The sequence below is a fragment of the Esox lucius genome, chromosome 16, assembly GCF_011004845.1.
Source record: "Esox lucius isolate fEsoLuc1 chromosome 16, fEsoLuc1.pri, whole genome shotgun sequence".
Classification (NCBI taxonomy): domain Eukaryota; kingdom Metazoa; phylum Chordata; class Actinopteri; order Esociformes; family Esocidae; genus Esox; species Esox lucius.
This window is the reverse complement of record NC_047584.1, coordinates 30,662,341-30,683,226: the sequence shown is the minus strand read 5'-3', so window position 1 is coordinate 30,683,226 and position 20,886 is coordinate 30,662,341. Positions and strand designations below refer to the sequence as shown.

General features: G+C 46.3%; 1 protein-coding gene across 1 annotated transcript in view; it reads right to left on the bottom strand.

Moving 5' to 3' along the window:
• cdkal1 (CDK5 regulatory subunit associated protein 1-like 1) overlaps positions 1-20,886 on the bottom strand; it is a 400,231-nt gene that overhangs the window by 331,294 nt on the left and 48,051 nt on the right. Inside the window, exon 4 of the mRNA XM_013137938.4 lies at positions 11,819-11,903. Coding sequence (XP_012993392.1) covers positions 11,819-11,903 — 85 coding nt within the window. The remainder of the gene's footprint in view (positions 1-11,818; positions 11,904-20,886) is intronic.

Below are 20,886 nucleotides of genomic sequence, written 5' to 3'. Positions count from 1 at the left end.
CGAGTGAGGGAGTTAGAGAGGGGAGAGAGGGCACCATGCAATCACAAGCTGCAGTCTTTCCATCCGACAGGACATGAAAGGAGGTACTTACTGCCCAAATGAAAAGAACAGTAACAGTAGGTGGAGGGAGGCCCTTCATTAAAACCCCAAAAGTCCCAAACAGCACCTTGTTTCCTATGCAACGCAGTCAAATGTAGCACACTATAGAGCCCAAAAGGGTGCCAATTGGGACGTGTGAAAATATTTTTTCTCTGATAATAAAGCGACTGTTCTGATAACAGTTATAAATCAGGTTAGCCGTAAAACTGTTTTCCCTGAGCCCTGCTGTCCTGACCTCCCCAGGAATCTGTGTATACACACACACACACACACACACACACACACACACACACACACACACACACACACACACACACACACACACACACACAAAATGTGGGAGTGGAGGGATTCAGCTCTCTGCCCAGTGGAGAGTGAAGACAGCAAGAGGTCCGAGGAGAACAATGAGCCACTCTTCTGTTGACGTGGTACTCAGAAGCGCGAGTATGTGTGTGAGCGCACGTCTCGGTCCGCAGAGTGTGCGTGCGTGCGTGCGTGCGTGCGTACCAGGGGGAGCGAGCGGAGAGCGTGTGATTCAGCGCGAGGGGCTGCTGTGTGTGCCAGCCGTGTGCCAGCCATGTGGCCATTCAGACCTCCTCCCTCTTCACACCCTCCTCTGTTTCTTCTCTGTCTCCACCTCCCTCTGTCCTCACCCGTTCTCCCCCATGCATCGGCCGGTCATGTGAGAGGACTGAAGAAAAGCTTAGGTTGTGTGTGTTTCTCTTTTTGTGTGTGTGTGTGTGTGTGTGTGTGTGTGTGTGTGTGTGTGTTTGTCCTTGTGTGTGTTTGTTCGTTTTTGTGTGTGAATGTGTGATCGTTGGTGAGTGTGTGTGTGTGTTTGCTTGGATTTGTGTCTGCGAGTGTGTTTTTGTGTGTGTTCATGTGTGTGTTTGTCTGTTTGTGTGTGTGTGTGTTAATGTGTGTTTGTGAGTGTGTCCGTGTTCATGTGTGTTTGTCTGTTCATTTGTATTTTTGCGTGTGTGTTCATGTGAGTTTTGTGTGTTTGTGCGTTCGTGTGTGTTTTGTGTGTGTTTATGCATTTGTGTGTGTTTTGTGTGTGTTTATGTGTTTGTGTGTGTTTTGTGTGTGTTTATGCGTTTGTGTGTGTTTTGTGTGTGTTTATGCGTTTGTGTGTGTTCGTGTGTGTTTGTGAGTTCGTGTGTGTTTGTGAGTTCGTGTGTGTTTTGTGTGTGTTTGTGTGTTTGTGTGTGTTCGTGTGTGTTCGTGTGTATTTGTGTGTGTTTGTGTGTTGGTGTGTGTTTGTGTGTTGGTGTGTTGGTGTGTGTTGGTGTGTGTTGGTGTGTGTTTGTGTGTTGGTGTGTGTTTGTGTGTTGGTGTGTGTTTGTGTGTTGGTGTGTGTTTGTGTGTTGGTGTGTGTTGGTGTGTGTTGGTGTGTGTTTGTGTGTTTGTGTGTTGGTATGTGTTCGTGTGTTCGTGTGTGTTCGTGTGTTGGTGTGTGTTGGTGTGTTTGTGTGTTTGTGTGTTTGTGTGTTGGTGTGTGTTTGTGTGTTGGTGTGTTGGTGTGTGTTTGTGTGTGTTTGTGTGTTGGTATGTGTTTGTGTGTTCGTGTGTTCGTGTGTGTTTGTGTGTTGGTGTGTGTTTGTGTGTTTGTGTGTTGGTGTGTTGGTGTGTTGGTGTGTTGGTGTGTTGGTGTGTTGGTGTGTTTGTGTGTGTTTGTGTGTGTTTGTGTGTGTTCGTGTGTTCGTGTGTTCGTGTGTTCGTGTGTTCGTGTGTTCGTGTGTGTTCGTGTGTGTTCGTGTGTGTTCGTGTGTGTTCGTGTGTTGGTGTGTTGGTGTGTTCGTGTGTGTTTGTGTGTGCCAAACACAGACAGTGATGTCTCTCCTCTTGCATCAGTCAGCCGTTCATTAACAGGCTTTGGTGTGGCGTCGTTCATTCTCCAGATAAGGCCTGTGTTGGTTTATAGTGGTGAGGCCTGATATCACTCAGTATGAAAATCAACACTTATAATCCACACACTAGTATATATGCATCAGACGCCCAAGTGAATGAGTTTATGCAAATGCAAAAGACAGAGAGAAAGACACACAGAGAGAAAGAGACAGGAAGTGAGAGACAGAATGATGAGATGAGAGGAAGGAAAGAAAAAAGAAAGACAAGAGAGGCCTACTAACAAAAAGTGATATATATAGAGAGAGGCCTACAGAGAAACAGATAGGTCTGGGTCTTACAGATGAATAGAGTGTTAATTGCATTAGCATTACAGCAGCATGTTTTCTGATCTGTCCCCACAGAGCTGACTTTTTTTAATGGAAATAAATCCTTTCAAAGTATTGAACTGTGTCATTATGAAAAGGCCAATTTCTCCACAGCCTGCAATTCAATACTATTAGCATATTCATTAGGATTAAGATTGCAGAGAGCTTTTTTTCCAAGTCAATTTGTAATTTGAGTTGAGAGAAGCAAAGGACAGACAATGTATTGAAATGATCAGCATCTGTGATTAGGAAAGGGAAGATCTGAAGAAGGAACTTGTGTCAGCCCAGCAGATTTAACTCAAACTGAAATTAGACTTCAACTTGATGGTAGATCATTAGCTTATATCATAACAATAAAACACATCTAGAGAGAACATTTCAGGTGTGAGAGATTCAAAACAAACCTTTTATTACACTTCACAATAATAGTTGTACCTGAAAATACAACATGCAATGTTGATTATATTTCCACTGCTATTTTCCATCAAAACGAAAAAGTGACAAGTTTATAGCGCTTACACATTAGGGGGCAGGTCAATCAAATCACCCCAACTTCCAGATGACTAAGTGGATACACTGTCTTACCAGGAGATCGGCAATCAGGGTGTTTTATTCAGTGAACTCTGTAGGCACTCCACAGTCTACTACGAATCCATCCGTTAGAGTTAGAGCAGACGACTTTAATGGATTTTAAATGGAGCAGAAGATTTTAAACCTGAAAGTCTGTGTATCACTTTGATCCATGCAAGGTTTACAGTCATTTGAAGTAGTAGGTACATCCTGGATCAGAGGCCAGCTCAAACACCCTATTTAAGTGGACCCTAGGCCAGTTCAAAGGACCTATTTAAGTGGATCCTAGGCAAGCTCAAAGGACCTATTTAAGTGGATCCTAGGCCAGCTCAAAGGGTCTATTTAAGTGGACCTTAGGCTAGCTCAAAGGGTCTATTTAAGTGGACCCTAGGCCAGTTCAAAGGACCTATTTAAGTGGATCCTAGGCAAGCTCAAAGGACCTATTTAAGTGGATCCTAGGCCAGCTCAAAGGGTCTATTTAAGTGGACCTTAGGCCAGCTCAAAGGGTCTATTTAAGTGGACCTTAGGCCAGCTCAAGGGGACTATTTAAGTGGACCTTAGGCCAGCTCAAGGGGCTAATTAAGTGGATCCTATACCAGTCCAAGGGGCCTTTTTAAGTGGACCGTAGGCCAGCTCCATGATAGAAAGTTTTTGACAAATGTGTTTGACCCAAAGAACCAAAGCTCCAGCTCCCATGAGCCTCTTCCAGTGGTGATGGGAAAGGGCAGCTAAATCAAAGGCAGCTGACGCGTTCAAAAGTATTTGTGTTTGTCATAGAAAGAGCTTAAATCAAATCAAAACAACCCAAACAAAACAATGACCCACTAATTTCTTCCCATTCCACTGTGGAGCTCTGCCTGAACCCAGTCTGCCATGTAGAACATAGGGTTCCACTGTGGAGCTCTGCCTGAACCCAGTCGGCCATGTAGAACATAGGGATCCACTGTGGAGCTCTGCCTGAACCCAGTCTGCCATGTAGAACATAGGGTTCCACTGTGGAGCTCTGCCTGAACCCAGTCTGCCATGTAGGACATAGGGTTCCATTGGGAAGCTCTGCCTGAACCCAGCCTGCCATGTAGAACATAGGGTTCCATTGGGGAGCTCTGCCTGAACCCAGCCTGCCATGTAGAACATAGGGTTCCATTGGGGAGCTCTGCCTGAACCCAGCCTGCCATGTAGAACATAGGGTTCCATTGGGGAGCTCTGCCTGAACCCAGCCTGCCATGTAGAACATAGGGTTCCATTGGGGAGCTCTGCCTGAACCCAGCCTGCCATGTAGAACATAGGGTTCCATTGGGGAGATAGTGCAGGTAGATTCAGAGGACAGAGTACCAGTTAGGGGTGAAACCTCCTGTCATAGACATTAATCATCTGGATCCTGAGGAGAACAAGTGCTTCCTCCTCATGTCTGTAACACACACGCACGTGCATGCGCACGAACACACTCTTAATCTCCCAACATCCTCCCCCCCCACCCCACCAGGCCAGAAGGCTTTTTTCGCCTTCTCACCGTGTCCTAACACTGCTGATGAATAACACAGGAAAATAATAAAAATGCAAAACGCTTCTTGTTTTAATCTGGCAGTTTTTATGCAAATGGTTCAGTGGTGTTCTTTCTGTGGAATCCGTTCCTTTCTGATCTACCTCAGACACACTGGGTGGGGATGGAGCACAGGAGAAGACTGGGCTGACACAGCGGACCCAAAACACCGCCCTGATCAAATTACCCTGGTGTGAATTAAGGTTGTGAAGGTAGGGGATTGAATACATCGCAGTACAGCTGTCGCTCTCTACCCAGGCAGGGGAACCAAATCCCCATGCAGCCCCTTGGACCACAGGCTCTTTACAATTGGGGGATCTGAGGGGAGTGTGGGAGGGGCTTGGCAGAGCAAAAGGAGAAAAAAAAAAAAGTGAGGCCTGTCTGTTTCTCTAGAGCCTAGCCCTGTGCTGACCGGGCGATTAGAGATGACATCATCATCCTAGACCCATTTTCACAGTTCAAACCCCGCGGCTCCTCAGATATGTAGATGAAAGACAGGAAACATGACACAGTCGAACGTCCACCACACAAAACCTACAGACATGAGATTGTGCTGTTCACTCAAGATGAAGGTCCGGTTGACATTTTGGATTAGTGGAAAGTTCAGAAATGTGCACAATCACATACATTTTGTAAATTTTTGATTTATTTTCTTTTCAATAATTTTTTTTAAGTTTACAATCACTTTTCCAAAAAAGTTGGGATGCTGCATAGAATTTAAATAAAAACAGAATGCAATGGTGTGCAAACCATTTAAATCCCATATTCAATAGAAAATGGTAAAAAGACAACATATCAAATGTTGAAACTGAGGAATATTAGTGAATCTAAAAAAAGATATGCCAGCAACATGTTTCAAAATGGCCTGGACGGGCAACAAAAGACTGGAAAAGTTGTGTAATGCTATAAAAAACCTTGGTGGAACAAGGAACCTTGGTGGAACAACTAATCAGGTTAATTGGCAACAGGTCAGCAACATGACTGGTATAAAAAGATCACCCCAGAGAGGATGAGTCTTTCAGAAGCACAGATGGCTAGGGGGTCACCACTCTGCGAAAGACTGCGCAGGCAAATAGTGCAACATTCTAAGAATAACGTAAAATTGCAAAAAGTTTGGGGATCTCATCATCTACGGTACATAATATCATTAAAACATTGAGAGAATTCGGAGAAATCTATGTGTGCAAGGGACAAGGCCGAAAACCAATATTTAATGGCCGTGATTGTCGGGCACTCAGGCGGCGCTGCACAAAGTACAAACACGATTCTGTAGTGGAAATCACTGCATGGGCTCAAGAACACATCCGAAAACCAGTGTCTGTGAACACAGTATGTCAAAGCAACCACAAATGCAAGTAAAAATCTACCATGCAAAGAAACCATGTATAAACATCCGGAAACGCTGCCGTCTTCTCTGGGCCCTGAGCTCATTTAGGATGGACTCAAGGCGAAGTTGGAAACTGTCCTGCGGTCTGACAAATCAAAATTTGAAATAGTTTTTGGGAATCATGGACACCGCGTCCCCCAAACTAAAGAGGAGGGGGACCATCCGGCTTGTTATCAGCACACGGTTCAAAATCCAGAAACCGTGATGGTACGGGGGTGCATTAGTGCACATGGCATGGGTGACTTGCACATCTGTGAAGGCACTATTAATGCTGAACAATATATACAGGTTTTGGAGCAACATATGTAGCCATCCAGACTAAGTCTTTTCAGGGAAGGCCTTGCTTATTTCAGCAAGACAATGCCAAACCCCATTCTGCACATATTACAACAGCATGGCTTCGTAGTAAAATAATCTGGGTGCTAAACTGACCTGCCTGCAGTCCAGACTTGTCAGACATTGAAAACATTTGGTGTATTATGAAATGAAATATATAACAAATGAGACCCCAAACTACAGCAGCTGAAATCCTATATCAAGCAAGAATGGGAAAACATTTCACCTTCATAACTACAGAAATTGGTCTCCTCAGTTCCCAACTGCTTACAGAGTGTTGTTAAAAGAAGAGGTGATGCAGTGATAAACATGCTCCTGTCCCAACAATTTTGAAACGTGTTGCTAGGGTCAAATTCTAAATGGGCATGTATTTTTCTAAAAACTATATCATTTCTCAGCTTCAACATCTGATATGATGTATTTGTACTACGTTCAATAAAATATAGGGATACAGTATCACACAAAAGTGAGTACACCCTTCACATTATTGTATCTTTTCATGCGACAACACTGAAGAAATGACACTTTGCTACAATGTAAAGTAGTGAGTGTACAGCTTGTATAACAGTGTAAATATGCTGTCCCCTCAAAATAACTCAACACGCAGCCATTAATGTCTAAACCGCTGGCAACAAAAGTACGTACACCCCTAAGTGAAAATGTCAAAAATGGGCCCAAAGTCCAAACATTTTGTGTGGCCACCATTATTTTCCAGCACTGCCTACTCTGTGGCATGGAATTCACAAGAGCTTCACAGGTTGCCACTGGAGTCCTCTTCCACTCCTCAATGACGACATCACAGAGCTGGTGGATGTTAGAGATCATGCGCTCCTCCACCTTCCATTTGAGGATGCCCCACAGATGCACAATAGGGTTTAGGTCTGGAGACATGCTTGGCCAGTCCAACACCTTTACCCTCAGCTTCTTTAGCAAGGCAGTGGTCGTCTTGGAGGTTTGTTTGGGGTCGTTATCATGTTGGAATACTGCCCTGCGGCCCAGTCCCGAAGGGAGGGTTATCATCCTCTGCTTAAGTGTGTCACAGTACATGTTGGCATTCATGGTTCCCTCAATGAACTGTAGCTCCCCAGTGCCGGCAGCACTCATGCAGCCCCAGACCATGACCCTCCCACCACGATGCTTGACTATGGGGAGGACACACTTGTCTTTGTACTCCTCACCTGGTTGCCGCCACACACGCTTGACACCATCTGAACCAAATAAGTTTATCTTGGTCTCATCAGTAATCCATGTCCGTAGTCTGCTTGTCTTCAGCAAACTGTTTGCAGGCTTTCTTGTGCATCATCTTTAGAAGAGGCTTCCTTCTGGGACGACAGCCATGCAAACCAATTTGACGGAGTGTGTCGTATGGTCTGAGCACTGACAGGCTGACCCCACTCCCTTCAACCTCTGCAGCAATGCTGGCAGCAATCATACATCTATTTCCCAAAGACAATCTCTGGATATGACACTAAGCATGTGCACTCAACTTCTTTGGTCGACCATGGCGAGGTCTGTTCTGAGTGGAACCTGTCCTGTTAAACAGCTGTATGGTCTTGGCCACCATGCTGCAGCTCAATTTCAGGGTCTTGGCAATCTTCTTATAGCCTAGGCCATCTTTATGTAGAGCAAAAATTCTTTTTTTCAAATCTTCAGATAGTTTTTGCCATGAAGTGCCATGTTGAACTTCCAGTGACCAGTATGAGGGAGTGTGAGAGTGATAACACCGAATGTAACACACCTGCTCCCCATTCAGACCTGAGACCTTGTAACACTAACGAGTCACATGACACTGGGGAGGGAAAATGGCGAATTTGGCCCAACTTGGACATTTTCACTTAGGAGTGTACTCACTTTTGTTGCCAGCGGTTTAGACATTAATGGCTGTGTGTTGAGTTATTTTGAGGGGACAGCAAATTTACACTGTTATACAAGCTCTACACTCACTACTTTACATTGTAACCAAGTGTCATTTCTTCAGTGTTGTCACATGAAAAGATATAATCAAATATTTGCAAAGATTTGAGGGATGTATTCACTTTTGTGAGATACTGTACATGATTTGCACATCATTGCATTCTGTTTTTATTTGCATTTTACGCAGCATCCCAGACACCCACGTCGCCCTCTGCTGGAGCCCCCAAGCATTGACAGTGTGCCATGACAAGTGGCTGTACCTCATCATTAGAAAACATATCACATTATTTTAGGTTGAATTATATATTTTATTTTCCTCTAGTATTGACTTTGATGATAGTGTTTTAATATATAAAGTGTCAGAGATGCATGAAAATGTAATCTTGTAGAAATTTGAAACTAAAACCAGATCATTGACATCCGTGTTTAAATGTGATTGCGCCACCAAAATAAAAGTTGTTTATTTTTGAAGAGTGTAGCACGTCAACAGTCCTCAAATTTTATTTCATCCTTTTATTTATTTATTTCTTGGCCACAATGAGCACTTGAGCAACCGTGTAAATATTTTGCAAGTAATAAAATGCTTGGCCAGTAAAGGTAAACATGCATCACTAACTCTTCAAATAGGGTTAGTTGAAATAGCTGCTACAACAGTAAAACAAGCAATTCAAAACAAATACACCAGTTTATTGCCAGTGTGAGAAAGAGCGTGCGCCCCAATACACATTCATGCTCGTCTCCTTTTCTGTCTGGTCCCATCTTCCTCTCCTCCAAATCTCTCAATGTCTCAATACCCCTCCAGATCTGTCTCTCCCCTCCAAATCTGTCTCTCCCCTCCAAATCTGTCTCTCCCCTCCAAATCTGTCTCTCCCCTCCAAATCTGTCTCTCCCCTCCAAATCTGTCTCTCCCCTCCAAATCTGTCTCTCCCCTCCAAATCTGTCTCTCCCCTCCAAATCTGTCTCTCCCCTCCAAATCTGTCTCTCCCCTCCAAATCTGTCTCTCCCCTCCAAATCTGTCTCTCCCCTCCAAATCTGTCTCTCCCCTCCAAATCTGTCTCTCCCCTCCAAATCTGTCTCTCCCCTCCAAATCTGTCTCTCCCCTCCAAATCTGTCTCTCCCCTCCAAATCTGTCTCTGCCCTCCAAATCTGTCTCTGCCCTCCAAATCTGTCTCTGCCCTCCAAATCTGTCTCTGCCCTCCAAATCTGTCTCTGCCCTCCAAATCTGTCTCTGCCCTCCAAATCTGTCTCTGCCCTCCAAATCTGTCTCTGCCCTCCAAATCTGTCTCTGCCCTCCAAATCTGTCTCTGCCCTCCAAATATGGCACTCCCCTCCAGATCTGTCTCTCCCCTCCAGATCTGTCTCTCCCCTCCAGATCTGTCTCTCCCCTCCAAATCTGTCTCTCCCCTCCAAATCTGTCTCTCCCCTCCAAATCTGTCTCTCCCCTCCAAATCTGTCTCTCCCCTCCAAATCTGTCTCTCCCCTCCAGATCTGTCTCTCCCCTCCAGATCTGTCTCTCCCCCTCTCTCAATCTGTCTCTCACCCTCTCAATCTCCGACATTAGGACCAATTCAATCACCCATTTCCGTACAAGCAACACGTATCATGTGTCTCAACACCTATCATGTGTACTCACTCCATCCTGCCACATCCAAATCTCTTTTACACACACACACACACACACAAATCTTCGCTACAACACAAACACATTAAGAAGGCCTGCTCCCTGTCCTAGTCTCTACGGCAGCTCACTGGAAGATAAATGGCCCGCCACTGGAAGTGGCAGTTCAGAACTAGACACACACACACTCACACACAGACACACACCCACACCGCCAAAACACACAGACACACACAAACACACACACACAGACACACACCGCCAAAACATACAAACACACACACCGCCAAACACACACACTGCCAAACACACACACCGCCAAACACACACACACAGACACACCGCCATACACACACGCACACAAATACAGCAGGAGAAATTTGGGCTCTGCTCTGCAGCCGTCTCGTATTGCAGATGCCCCTGGCTGCAGCCGTCTCGTATTGCAGGTGCCCCTGGCTGCAGACGCTGCCTCTCACTTCAGTTAGGAAGTCAATTAGCAGAGGGCCAGTGTGGAAGTCACATCCAACCACAGCAAGAAACAAAAAGACAGCCGGACTTTCAAGATGAACTGATATGTTATGAAATAGAAATTAAACGGTTGGTTTGATTGGCATCATGACGCTGCATCGGACAAAAACTAACTCCTGGTTTAAATGGGCTGAGGTCGGGCAGGCTAGGGAGAGGCTCCTGAGGCAACAGGTGACAGAACCGTTCACGCCAGAGAAGGAAAACAGCCAAAAGCTACTTCTAATAGTCTCCTCTATAGCCTGAGGGTCCAGTGACTCAGTCACACCATAGTCAAGGTCTGAATCACTGTGTGTGTGTGTGTGTGTGTGTGTGTGTGTGTGTGTGTGTGGCCTCAGTTCAACCAGGACGGGACAGCTTGTTTCTCTCCGTCCTAGCTGTTTAGGTTTCACGTCGACACGCTGCAGAGTACTGTTTGTCCCTGGCCCGAAACGGCGCGCTGCCCCACCACATCACACGCGTGGACTTGTGCGTTGCCCATACAAGGCTTCACCTCAATAGAACGGACCGTAAACAAGATAAGGACTGAGGAAAACAAACCACTCGCAACTTAATTACTGCACTTCTTCCATAAAGCTGCTGACTCACAGACATTCAGTAATAATAGAGCCCTCCTCTGTATCCAAAAGAAGCCCTCTCTCTCTCCACTGTCTCTCCACTGTCTCTCCACTGTCTCTCCACTGTCTCTCCACTGTCTCTCCAAGCCACTGCGACGACATCCGAATCACAAGCTAAGTGGCACAGGAGATTTGAAGGCCGGGTCATGCATCCTCGCCAGGCCGTACCAGACACGCATCACAATGCCCGGTTAGTCGGGAAACCATTCTGGCCAATGTTCCCGCTTGCAGCCGCCACCTTGCGCAGCGGGGCGCCGCCAGGTCACAAACACCTGTAAAACGAGATATTTGATGATGTACCAAGTGGTATTTGGTCGAGGCCCTGAGCGAGGTTTCGGCCACGGACTTGAGCAGGATTTGGTCTCTCTGACGGATGGGAAACAAACGAATGGTGAGAGGGCTAACGTCTCTGCAGGGCGACGCCAGCGAGGACAGCCTCTGTCCGCAGCACAACGACTGTTAGCTGTCGGACCGCATCGCGGCTGTGTCCCCCTGGATGTCAGTCCTCAGAGGCTCAGGGAAACCTGACATTCCCAAACCCTGCCACCCGTCCACACCCCATGCCTTCTGGAACTCCATGAAAACATACAGAACACTTGGGGCTTTATACCATTTCCAAAGACCATTTAATAATTTTAAGCAATACTCAATGTGTGTGTGTGGGAAGGAGACACATAACTAGGGGACGCGGTAGATGGCCAATATAAACCAGGACACGTCGCAGGGACATACTGGCGGTAGAAAAATGAGATGATGTCATAACCGTGGTATACGATCTCATGTACCACAGCAATCGGCCAATCGGCATAAAGAGCCATAACGTGTCCAACAGATGTGTGACTTCAGTAATTTCATGAGGCGCGCGGCTCACGAGCACTGGGTTCTCATGGCCTGCAGTCTCCCGTAGCGCAGCTCTCATCCAGGGGGCTCGGTTGCGTGTGAACTCTGCCTGTAAGGGGGGTCTGTGGAAGGGAGGGGGGAGGGACGGAGGCTTACTTGATGGAGTTTCTGAAGTGATCTTCGGCTGGGTTTTTCACTGTGCAGCTGTTTAGCAGCCACAGATCAGCCTCTGTCGGGTCCTCTGCAGATAGGGAAGAGGGGGGAGAGGGAGAGAGGGAGGGAGGGAGGGAGGGAGAGACGAAGAGGGGAGGGTGAACAACAGAAGTTGTGCATTAGATACTATCACATCTCAACACATCCCAGGACCCTTCAGCCCATTCTCACCCCCGACTCACCCCTCTGACCGAGAGAGGGAGAGAGGAGCGGTTCCAGGATGAGCCGTACTTCGGGGGAATAGCGTGGGGCCAATCATGTAAGCCCCGGCTCCGGCTGTCAGACCATGTAACATACAGATGTGTATGTTCAGGCTGGTCCTGGGCCTGTGGTGCCCAGTCAGACAGCCAGCCTCCTTCCACACCGATGAACAAGATATTTCACTTACTGTCCATTACCCCGCCTCACTGAAGCAAACACAGGCCCTGCATGGTACACACCAAAACATTGACACACACACACACACACACACACACACACACACACACACACACAGGCATGGAGAGGCCCGACACCTAACACACCCTCTAACCCCCCCAGACCACTGCCCCCCCATGTCCACACCAATACATCTCTTCTCCTGCCAGAGTTCTTCCTCGGTCCAGTGTCTGTGTTCTTCTGCCCATCTTATTCTTTTCTTTTTAGATATGCAATATGGCTTTTTCTTTGCAACTCTGCTTAGAAGGCCAGCATCCCGGAGTGGCCTCTTCACTGTTGACGTTGAGCCTGGTGTTTTGCGAGTAATATTTAATGAAGCTGCCAGTTGAGAACCTGTGAGGCGTGGGTTTCTCAAACTAGAAACTCTCATGTATTTGTCGTCTTGCTCAGCCTTCCACTCCTCTTTATATTCTGGTTAGAGGCAGTTAGAGCTGTTCTGTGAAGGGAGTAGTACACATGGTGGCACGAGATCCTCGTGAAGTCTTGGAATAGCCTTCATTTCTCAGAACAAGAATAGACAGACGAGTTTCAGAAGAAAGTTCATTGTTTCTGCCCATGCTGGGTCTGTAATCGAACACACAAACGGTGATGTTAAAAACTCTCAACTAGTCTAAAAGGACAGTTGTCTTGCTTCACAAGGAGCCATCTGAACACAGGAGTGATGGTTGCTGATAATGGGCCTCTGTAGGCCAATAGTTCCATTTCCAGAACCAGTAGTCATTTACAACATCAACAATGTCCACACCATATTTCTGATCAAATTTCTTATTTTAATGGACTAAAACTGAGCAAAATATACAGTATATTCAGTACCGTCCAGAATTATTGGCACCCAAGTGAACAAAATTTCATTATTGTTCCTCAGCTTGATCTTATACTCAAAACAGTATGTGGATCTAAAACGTAAGTGAAAAAGCAGCAAAGAAAACAAAAATTGTCATCAAGAAATATTTATTTTTTTGGCTGTGGAGGACAGCAGACTGACTCAGGCTGATACCGGATCCGTTTCTGTTTGGTTCTCTTATCTCTAAAACCTGATCTCCAAAATCTTCCACATCAACCATAACTACTAACCAGACGTCCACAGAGACACTGACGTGTTTACGTAGAACAGTCCACAATTTGGGCAATTTAAAACTACAGCGTGTTCTTTCGTGGTCACTGTGGAGGAGGAGACGGCCCGTTTGGGACCGGCTGATAGCACGGCCTTGGCTACGTCTCCCGTGCCACTGAACCGCAAGGCGTCATCATGCTCCTTCAAACGGGGGAAACACTCTTAGAAGACAGTGGAAGGAGACGGCAACATTCAGCAACGCTCGATGTGTTCATCAAAGTGCAACAGTATCAAAGTAGGTCACTGACAGAACGTCCTGACATTAAAAGAGATCGGACAGGGATTCCCGGACAGGAAGGCCGACCTCCCCTTCAACCAGCAGATGAAAGCGGTCAGAGTCGTGGCGAGGGCACAGCAACACAGGCCAGGTTGGCACAGTCGCCTGCCTCGCTACCCAGGCATGGCCAGCTGCTCTGCCAGCTGCATCAAGGCCACCTGAGCCCGGAAAAACAACCAGACCCAAGGGTCCCAAAATCCCCCTTGAACACTCACACAAACATATTCACACACACACACACACACACGTGGTGCCTGATCTAATAGATCTCTGCAGAGGTCAATTCACAGGCTACAAACAAACAGACACACACACCGTCTGTAAAAGCCCAGGCCAGGGAGTGTGCTCAGCTGTTGCCGGTCCGCACTCTACCTCCAGAGAATAAACAACAATAGAGAGTCCTCTATCACCGTGACAACTCATCTATCACCGTGACAACTCATCTAGCACTGCAGGCCTTGGTTAGTCAATATAAGGAAGGACCTCACCTAACCTTCCCCACTGGCAGACATGGGCCCCAGGATGGTCACTTAAGGACCTTTTCTAACCTTCCCCACAGGCAGTCCTGGGCCCCAGGCTGGTCACTAAGGACCTTTTCTAACCTTCCCCACAGGCAGTCCTGGGCCCCAGGCTGGTCACTAAGGACCTTTTCTAACCTTCCCCACAGGCAGACCTGGGCCCCAGGCTGGTAACTAAGGACCTTTTCTAACCTTCCCCACAGGCAGACCTGGAACCCAGGCTGGTCACTAAGGACCTCTCCTCCCTTTCCCCACTGGTGGACATTGGGTGGCACCCTGGGTCGGGATAATAAAGCTTGCTGGCGACAGCGAATAGATCTTTAGAGTGCCAGCAGGACCACTGCAGACCGTCACCAGTCACAGGAAACTCAAATACTGAAAAGAAAAAGCAAACAAGTAAAACAGTATAAAAACAGATCAGGGTGCATCAGCAATGGCATCCTACTTCCTATATAGTGCCCTGCTTTAGGTAAACACCAGGAGGTCATTTGAGAGGCCAGCGTGGTCCTGGATTGCCAAGTGTACACTGGCCGGCCTATTCAGGGCATTTAGACAATGCACAGCCAGTCGGCTCACGGAAACGTGTCGGATGACAGCCGACCAGCCAGTGGACGACTCAAGGGGCAGTGGAACCACTGTGCGAAAGGAAAACAAATGAACATACTGAATTATTGAGTGTCACGGATTCATATTTAGGTCCTGATTGGTCGATAAGCTTACTTGACGCCCATCTACAGTGACAAAGACAGCGTTCTGCATGACTGTGGTTGCGATCACTGAGGCACACGCATCAAATGCATGCATGCGTGAGTGTAGTTTGGTCCGGCTGAAAGTACGGGCTAAATTGCATATATTATATATTTCCTCCTGACACTTAGTGAACTCGTTTATGGAGGCAGAATCTTAATTGCGTTTCCTTGACTCCACGAGCCCCCTCTCGTAGCCTCTTTCTCAATTCCCATTGGATGAGCTGTGGGACCTCTGACCTCATCCTCCATTGGGTTTTGAGACGCGGAGGGGGGAGGGGGGGGGCGCGAAGACGTGGAGGGGGGACGTGATGTAGAGGTGGTTGAGATTCACCCAGTGTTCTCTTTACCCTTGACGGTTCATAGAAGTTATACACTGAAGACAGACTACTTTGAAATTCTCCTCTATCCAATTCAACATCCTTGTTTTGATACCCATCAAGGACACCTGTCCTGGAGACAGAACACTTGTCTTTCATCAGACAGCACGGCCCAAATGGCAGCCTATTTCCCATGGAATCTGGTCAAACTAGTGCCATACGAAGGGAGCAGTGTGTGATTTGGTACACACATATCAGTGAAATGGGATCTTTATGTTGGTCCTTGTGGTCCAGAATGAGAGGCCGACACCTTGAGGGGTATCCAACCTTGACGCGGCAAAACAAGAATCAAAATGCAGAAAAAAGCGTCTGGACAAACAATGGACGCAAAATCTTGTTGAGGGTTGATCGGTAAGTATTTTACCAAAGTCGTTTATGTGACGTCGCCTTATGGCAGGATGTTCCTGCTCTCAGAGACAAAAAAAGACTGATTGTTGACTCTTCTTCCTCAAGGGGCCATTGGCTTGGAGAAGCCAAACAGCATTCATGTTATTGTTGCAATGTATGAGATTACCATGTTGCACAGTATAGCTTTAACAACAGCCTTACAGTGCCAGCACTGGTTCACCTTCACAGCTTGATCTGGTATTTGACGCCCAGTATCGGTAAAATAAATGGGTGACAGCTAATATAAGCTTCATAATAACCATTTGATTGACTGAACTATACTTGGCTGTCTATGGTTTGGGTGTGTTTGTTTGTGTGCGTGCCACTGTTGCTGTTTTTTGTAATGTTCACATTTTTTTATTAAAGGAGTATATGTGGAATGGAATTGGGTATCGAGAATCGTGGAATTTTACTGGTATTTGTATCGACTACTACATTTCTGGTATTGTGACATTCCTACATTCAACTTCAGTTGTCAGCTGCAGTCAAACATTTCTCAACTCTTCCCAGCACACACACACACACACACACACACACACACACACACAGCTGTAACATCTGATCCTTTTGGGATTATCACTGAGAGTGACAGAGCTCTACAGAACCAACCAGACGCACCCTAGAGTGCTGTGTTCAATGGTGTGTTTTGCTTCCAGGAATATAAAGAGTGAGTGTTTGTGTTGTAAAACCAACATCTTTCATTCCAACCCAGCTACGTGTGGGAAAAGACCCATGACATGTTCATAATAGGAGTAATAACATGGCACTGTTTTACAACACCATTCATAGGCATGTTTGTTTTCTTTCTGAAAAGCCCATTTTAGTTTTAGAAACGATTATCCAACTTTGTGTAATCCTCTTGAAAATGCCCAGTAAATCAACAGCCTTATGGCCTGAAGGGCTTACATGAAAACAAAGGAGGGCCATTCACATAAAGAACAAATCATTTTACTGGGTGGATCGGATTGGGTTTAAAATAGTAACTAATTTCCTTTTCATAACAGTTTCGGAGTAACTGGTTTTAGACCCTGTAACTGAATGCGTTTTTATGAAACTACTGGGATCCCACCGGTACGACAGCATAGCCAGGACTAAATTCATAGCTTATAACTCAAGCCTGTCTAGGTGGAAGAACAAAAAATAAGTAAAATGTATAAGACGTACAGCAGCGGCCACAGACACAATGAACATTTCAGTCACTTAATGGCAGAAGGAAGCATGACCTCATCCTCCTAACTAAATCCTAACATCATCCTAGGCTCCTGACAACATTATAACAACGTCCTACGAACATAAAAACATCCTACTCAGCAACACCCCGGGACCCCGAATCCTAAATAACCAGACCAACCCAACCAGACCACCCGATCTAGACCTCCGCAACCAGACCACCACAACCAGCCCACCATATCCAGACCACCCCAAACAAATCACCCCAATCAGACCACCCCAACCAGGCCACCCCAACCAGGCCACCCCAACCAGGCCACCCCAACCAGACTACACCATCCAGGCCATCCAAACCAGGCCACCCCATCCAGACCACCACAACCAGACCACCCGATCTAGACCTCCACAACCAGGCCACCATATCCAGACCACCACAACCAGACCACCCCACCCAGACCACCCCATCCAGGCCATCCAATCTAGACCACCACAACCAGGCCACCCCATCCAGGCCACCCCATCCAGGCCACCCCATCCAGGCCACCCCATCCAGAACCCCACAACCAGACCAGCCCATCCAGGGTGCAGCATCAGCAACAGAAGACCAGTCTGGAAACTCAGAGGTCAGTGGTCCATCACACCGCTAAATCACCAAATGTCCCCAGGAGCAGGCCCACGGCTTTCAGTCGAACATAACAAATCAACATCAATAACTACTGTGAGGGGAAGGGGAGGAGAGAGAGAGCAGGGCGAAAGAAATAGAAAACGAGAGAGAATAGACTAAAAAGATTGACAGAGAAAAGATGAATAGAGCCGAGGCTTTCTCCACAGAGTATTGTGCTCCCAGGAACAGTTATTCAAAAACCGACATGAGCAATGGACTTTGTTATAAACATAGTCACATGCCAAAGCATTATGGGTACAGCTTAAAATGCCCCACCCACTTCACCCAATTCCACACGTGGGGCAAGTAAAACCAGTGCATAAAGCTATTGGATCTAGGTTTTACTGACTGCTTCAGTGTTTTTTTTTACATCATGATTTCCGAGCTTAACACAGCCAGTAGTTTAAATGGAACCTATTAATATCGTCATGGCCACCCGGTTCCACTTAGAGGACACCAAGGGAACCGCACAGCCATGAGGAATTGACGGGCCAGAGAACCGCGAGGAAAGAAAGGAACCCCCGGGTGGATCTGAGCAGCAGGAGGAACCAGCCGTCTCACCTCAGAGACCAGAGCTACAGTAAATTATCTTTCAAGTTACTGTCAAAACAACACATTGTCAAATTGCATAATGATATTTTTTTCCATCCACATTTTTAACAGTCACAGTGTTTTATTTTCTTCCTCTTCAGATTCTCATTAGCTGACAACTTGTCTTCCGGAGGCCATTAGGACCATTAGAACTGGAGACTAGTGCCCCGTCCCAAATGGCACCCTTTTCCCTACAGGTGCACCACAGATGGGCCCTGGTCAAAATGAGTGCACAAACTATATGGAATAGGGTACCATTTGGGACCGACACCAGCTCATTAAAAGAAAGATTATTCCTGAGCCAGTCCACTGACTCCATCTCTTCATTTGTTCCACATGGGCCACCGTAGCTGCTGTACCAGACTGCCTGCTATCAATTATTCACACAACGCCAAAACCAGGTCTCCCTGATGTTTTTACCTTCATACGGACCTCCGCTGTCGGTAATAAATCATTGCCCTACACGCGCACCCCAATAAATCCTCACCCTACACACGCACCCCAATAAATGCGCGTGCGCAATAAATCCCCGCCCTACACGCGCGCCCCAATAAATCCCCGCCCTACACGCGCGCCCCAATAAATCCCCGCCCTACACGCGCGCCCCAATAAATCCCCGCCCTACACGCGCGCCCCAATAAATCCTCGCCCTACACGCGCGCCCCAATAAATCATTACCCTACACACGCACCCCAATAAATCATTACCCTACATGCACTATGAACACTCCCTGTGTAGTGGGCCGTTGTGAAATCTGAATTTTTAAAAAGGATCCCAGATATCAAAACGAACATACTCAAAGTATAACAAATCAACTTACATTTTATGTTTCTACTTGGGCTTTGAGATTTTAACATTCACTTTAGACATCAACAAACCATCAAATGGAAATTCCAGTACACTACAGTTTTGAATGACAATTAATTAAGTATTGGGGATGGTATTGAGTTGTGGGGTTACTGGCAATACCCTGCCCCAATACTGAACTATAGTATAATATGTTCTGCCCGTTAAACACGCATGCACGCACGCACTACAGTATAATATGTTCTGCCCGTTAAACACGCACGCACGCACTATAGTATAATATGTTCTGCCCGTTAAACACGCACGCACGCACGCACGCACTATAGTATAATATGTTCTGCCCGTTAAACACGCACGCACGCACTATAGTATAATATGTTCTGCCCGTTAAACACGCACGCACTATAGTATAATATGTTCTGCCCGTTAAACACGCACGCACGCACTATAGTATAATATGTTCTGCCCGTTAAACACGCACGCACGCACGCACTATAGTATAATATGTTCTGCCCGTTAAACACGCACGCACGCACTATAGTATAATATGTTCTGCCCGTTAAACACGCACGCACGCACGCACTATAGTATAATATGTTCTGCCCGTTAAACACGCACGCACGCACTATAGTATAATATGTTCTGCCCGTTAAGCACGCACGCACGCACTATAGTATAATATGTTCTGCCCGTTAAGCACGCACGCACGCACAGACACAGACACAGACAGACACAGACAGACACAGACACAGACACACACACAGACACACACACACACAGACACACACACACACACACACACACAGACACACACAGACACACACAGACACACACACACACACTTCAACAGGCATTTTCAAACTCCATTGATTTAATTGCAGGAAAAACAAAAAAACAAACAGTCTATATTTTATTTATTAAGTGGCGCTATAAGGCCACAACTGTAGCCCAGTACAGGCTATGTTATACTGCCATGTAACTATCACTGGCAATAGAAAACAGCCTATAGCTAACACTGACTTTTGTCTCCCGTCTCCAATATGGCCTTTTCAGACTGCATTAGCATCATTCATTTGCCGGAAAGTACAAATAATAACAATATATGTGCATTTGTAAGGTGGTTAGAATAATGTATACACTTCAGAGAGGTCACTATAACCATCACATTATAACAAGAAGCAAAGTCTGCTTTGCAGAGACAGAGAGAGAGAAACACACCCAGAGGAGCACGAACACCACTGTAAACACACTCAATATTCATGTCTCTGATTTTTCTCCCTGGTCATTCATACGCGTAACTTTTTGCAACAACATTGTCAACAACATCTCCGATGCCTTCATCCACTGGAAACTTGAGTGTGTATAATGTTTACTTAGAATTGATTACCCGTTTTTTTTTGTGTGTTTTTATGTAATCATTCACAAAGCTCATAATAAATAAAGGCCTTCGTCCTTTTGAAAGTTGCGTGTATTGTTTACTTGCATTCTTCTTGTTTGATTATATCTTTGTTTTCCACTTGCTTTGGCAATGTAAACAAATGTTATAGAAAGCGAAAAACATTGCTGAAGCTGGATAAACAGAGAGCCAGGCAACATCAGCGACAGCATCCTAAATGTCAGGCTAAGGTCGTCAAAGGGGGGAAACTCACCGGCCCGGTTGACAAGACCCACGTTCCTCACAGTACAGGAACAGCTTTGAATAACTGGCCTGGGCAGGAGCTTCAATACTCCATTAAGAACATGTGTGAGTGTTTTGAATGCTTCTTATTTACCTGTCCGATGCCCCAAACCTTCTCATCAACCTGCCAAGCCAAAACCTAGATCATGATTCGTACGATACCAAATTGGGACATTCAACCAGCGGAAGACAGAGTCTTGAAAAATCTACTTCTTTGGCAGTGACATCAAAACACCCGTTC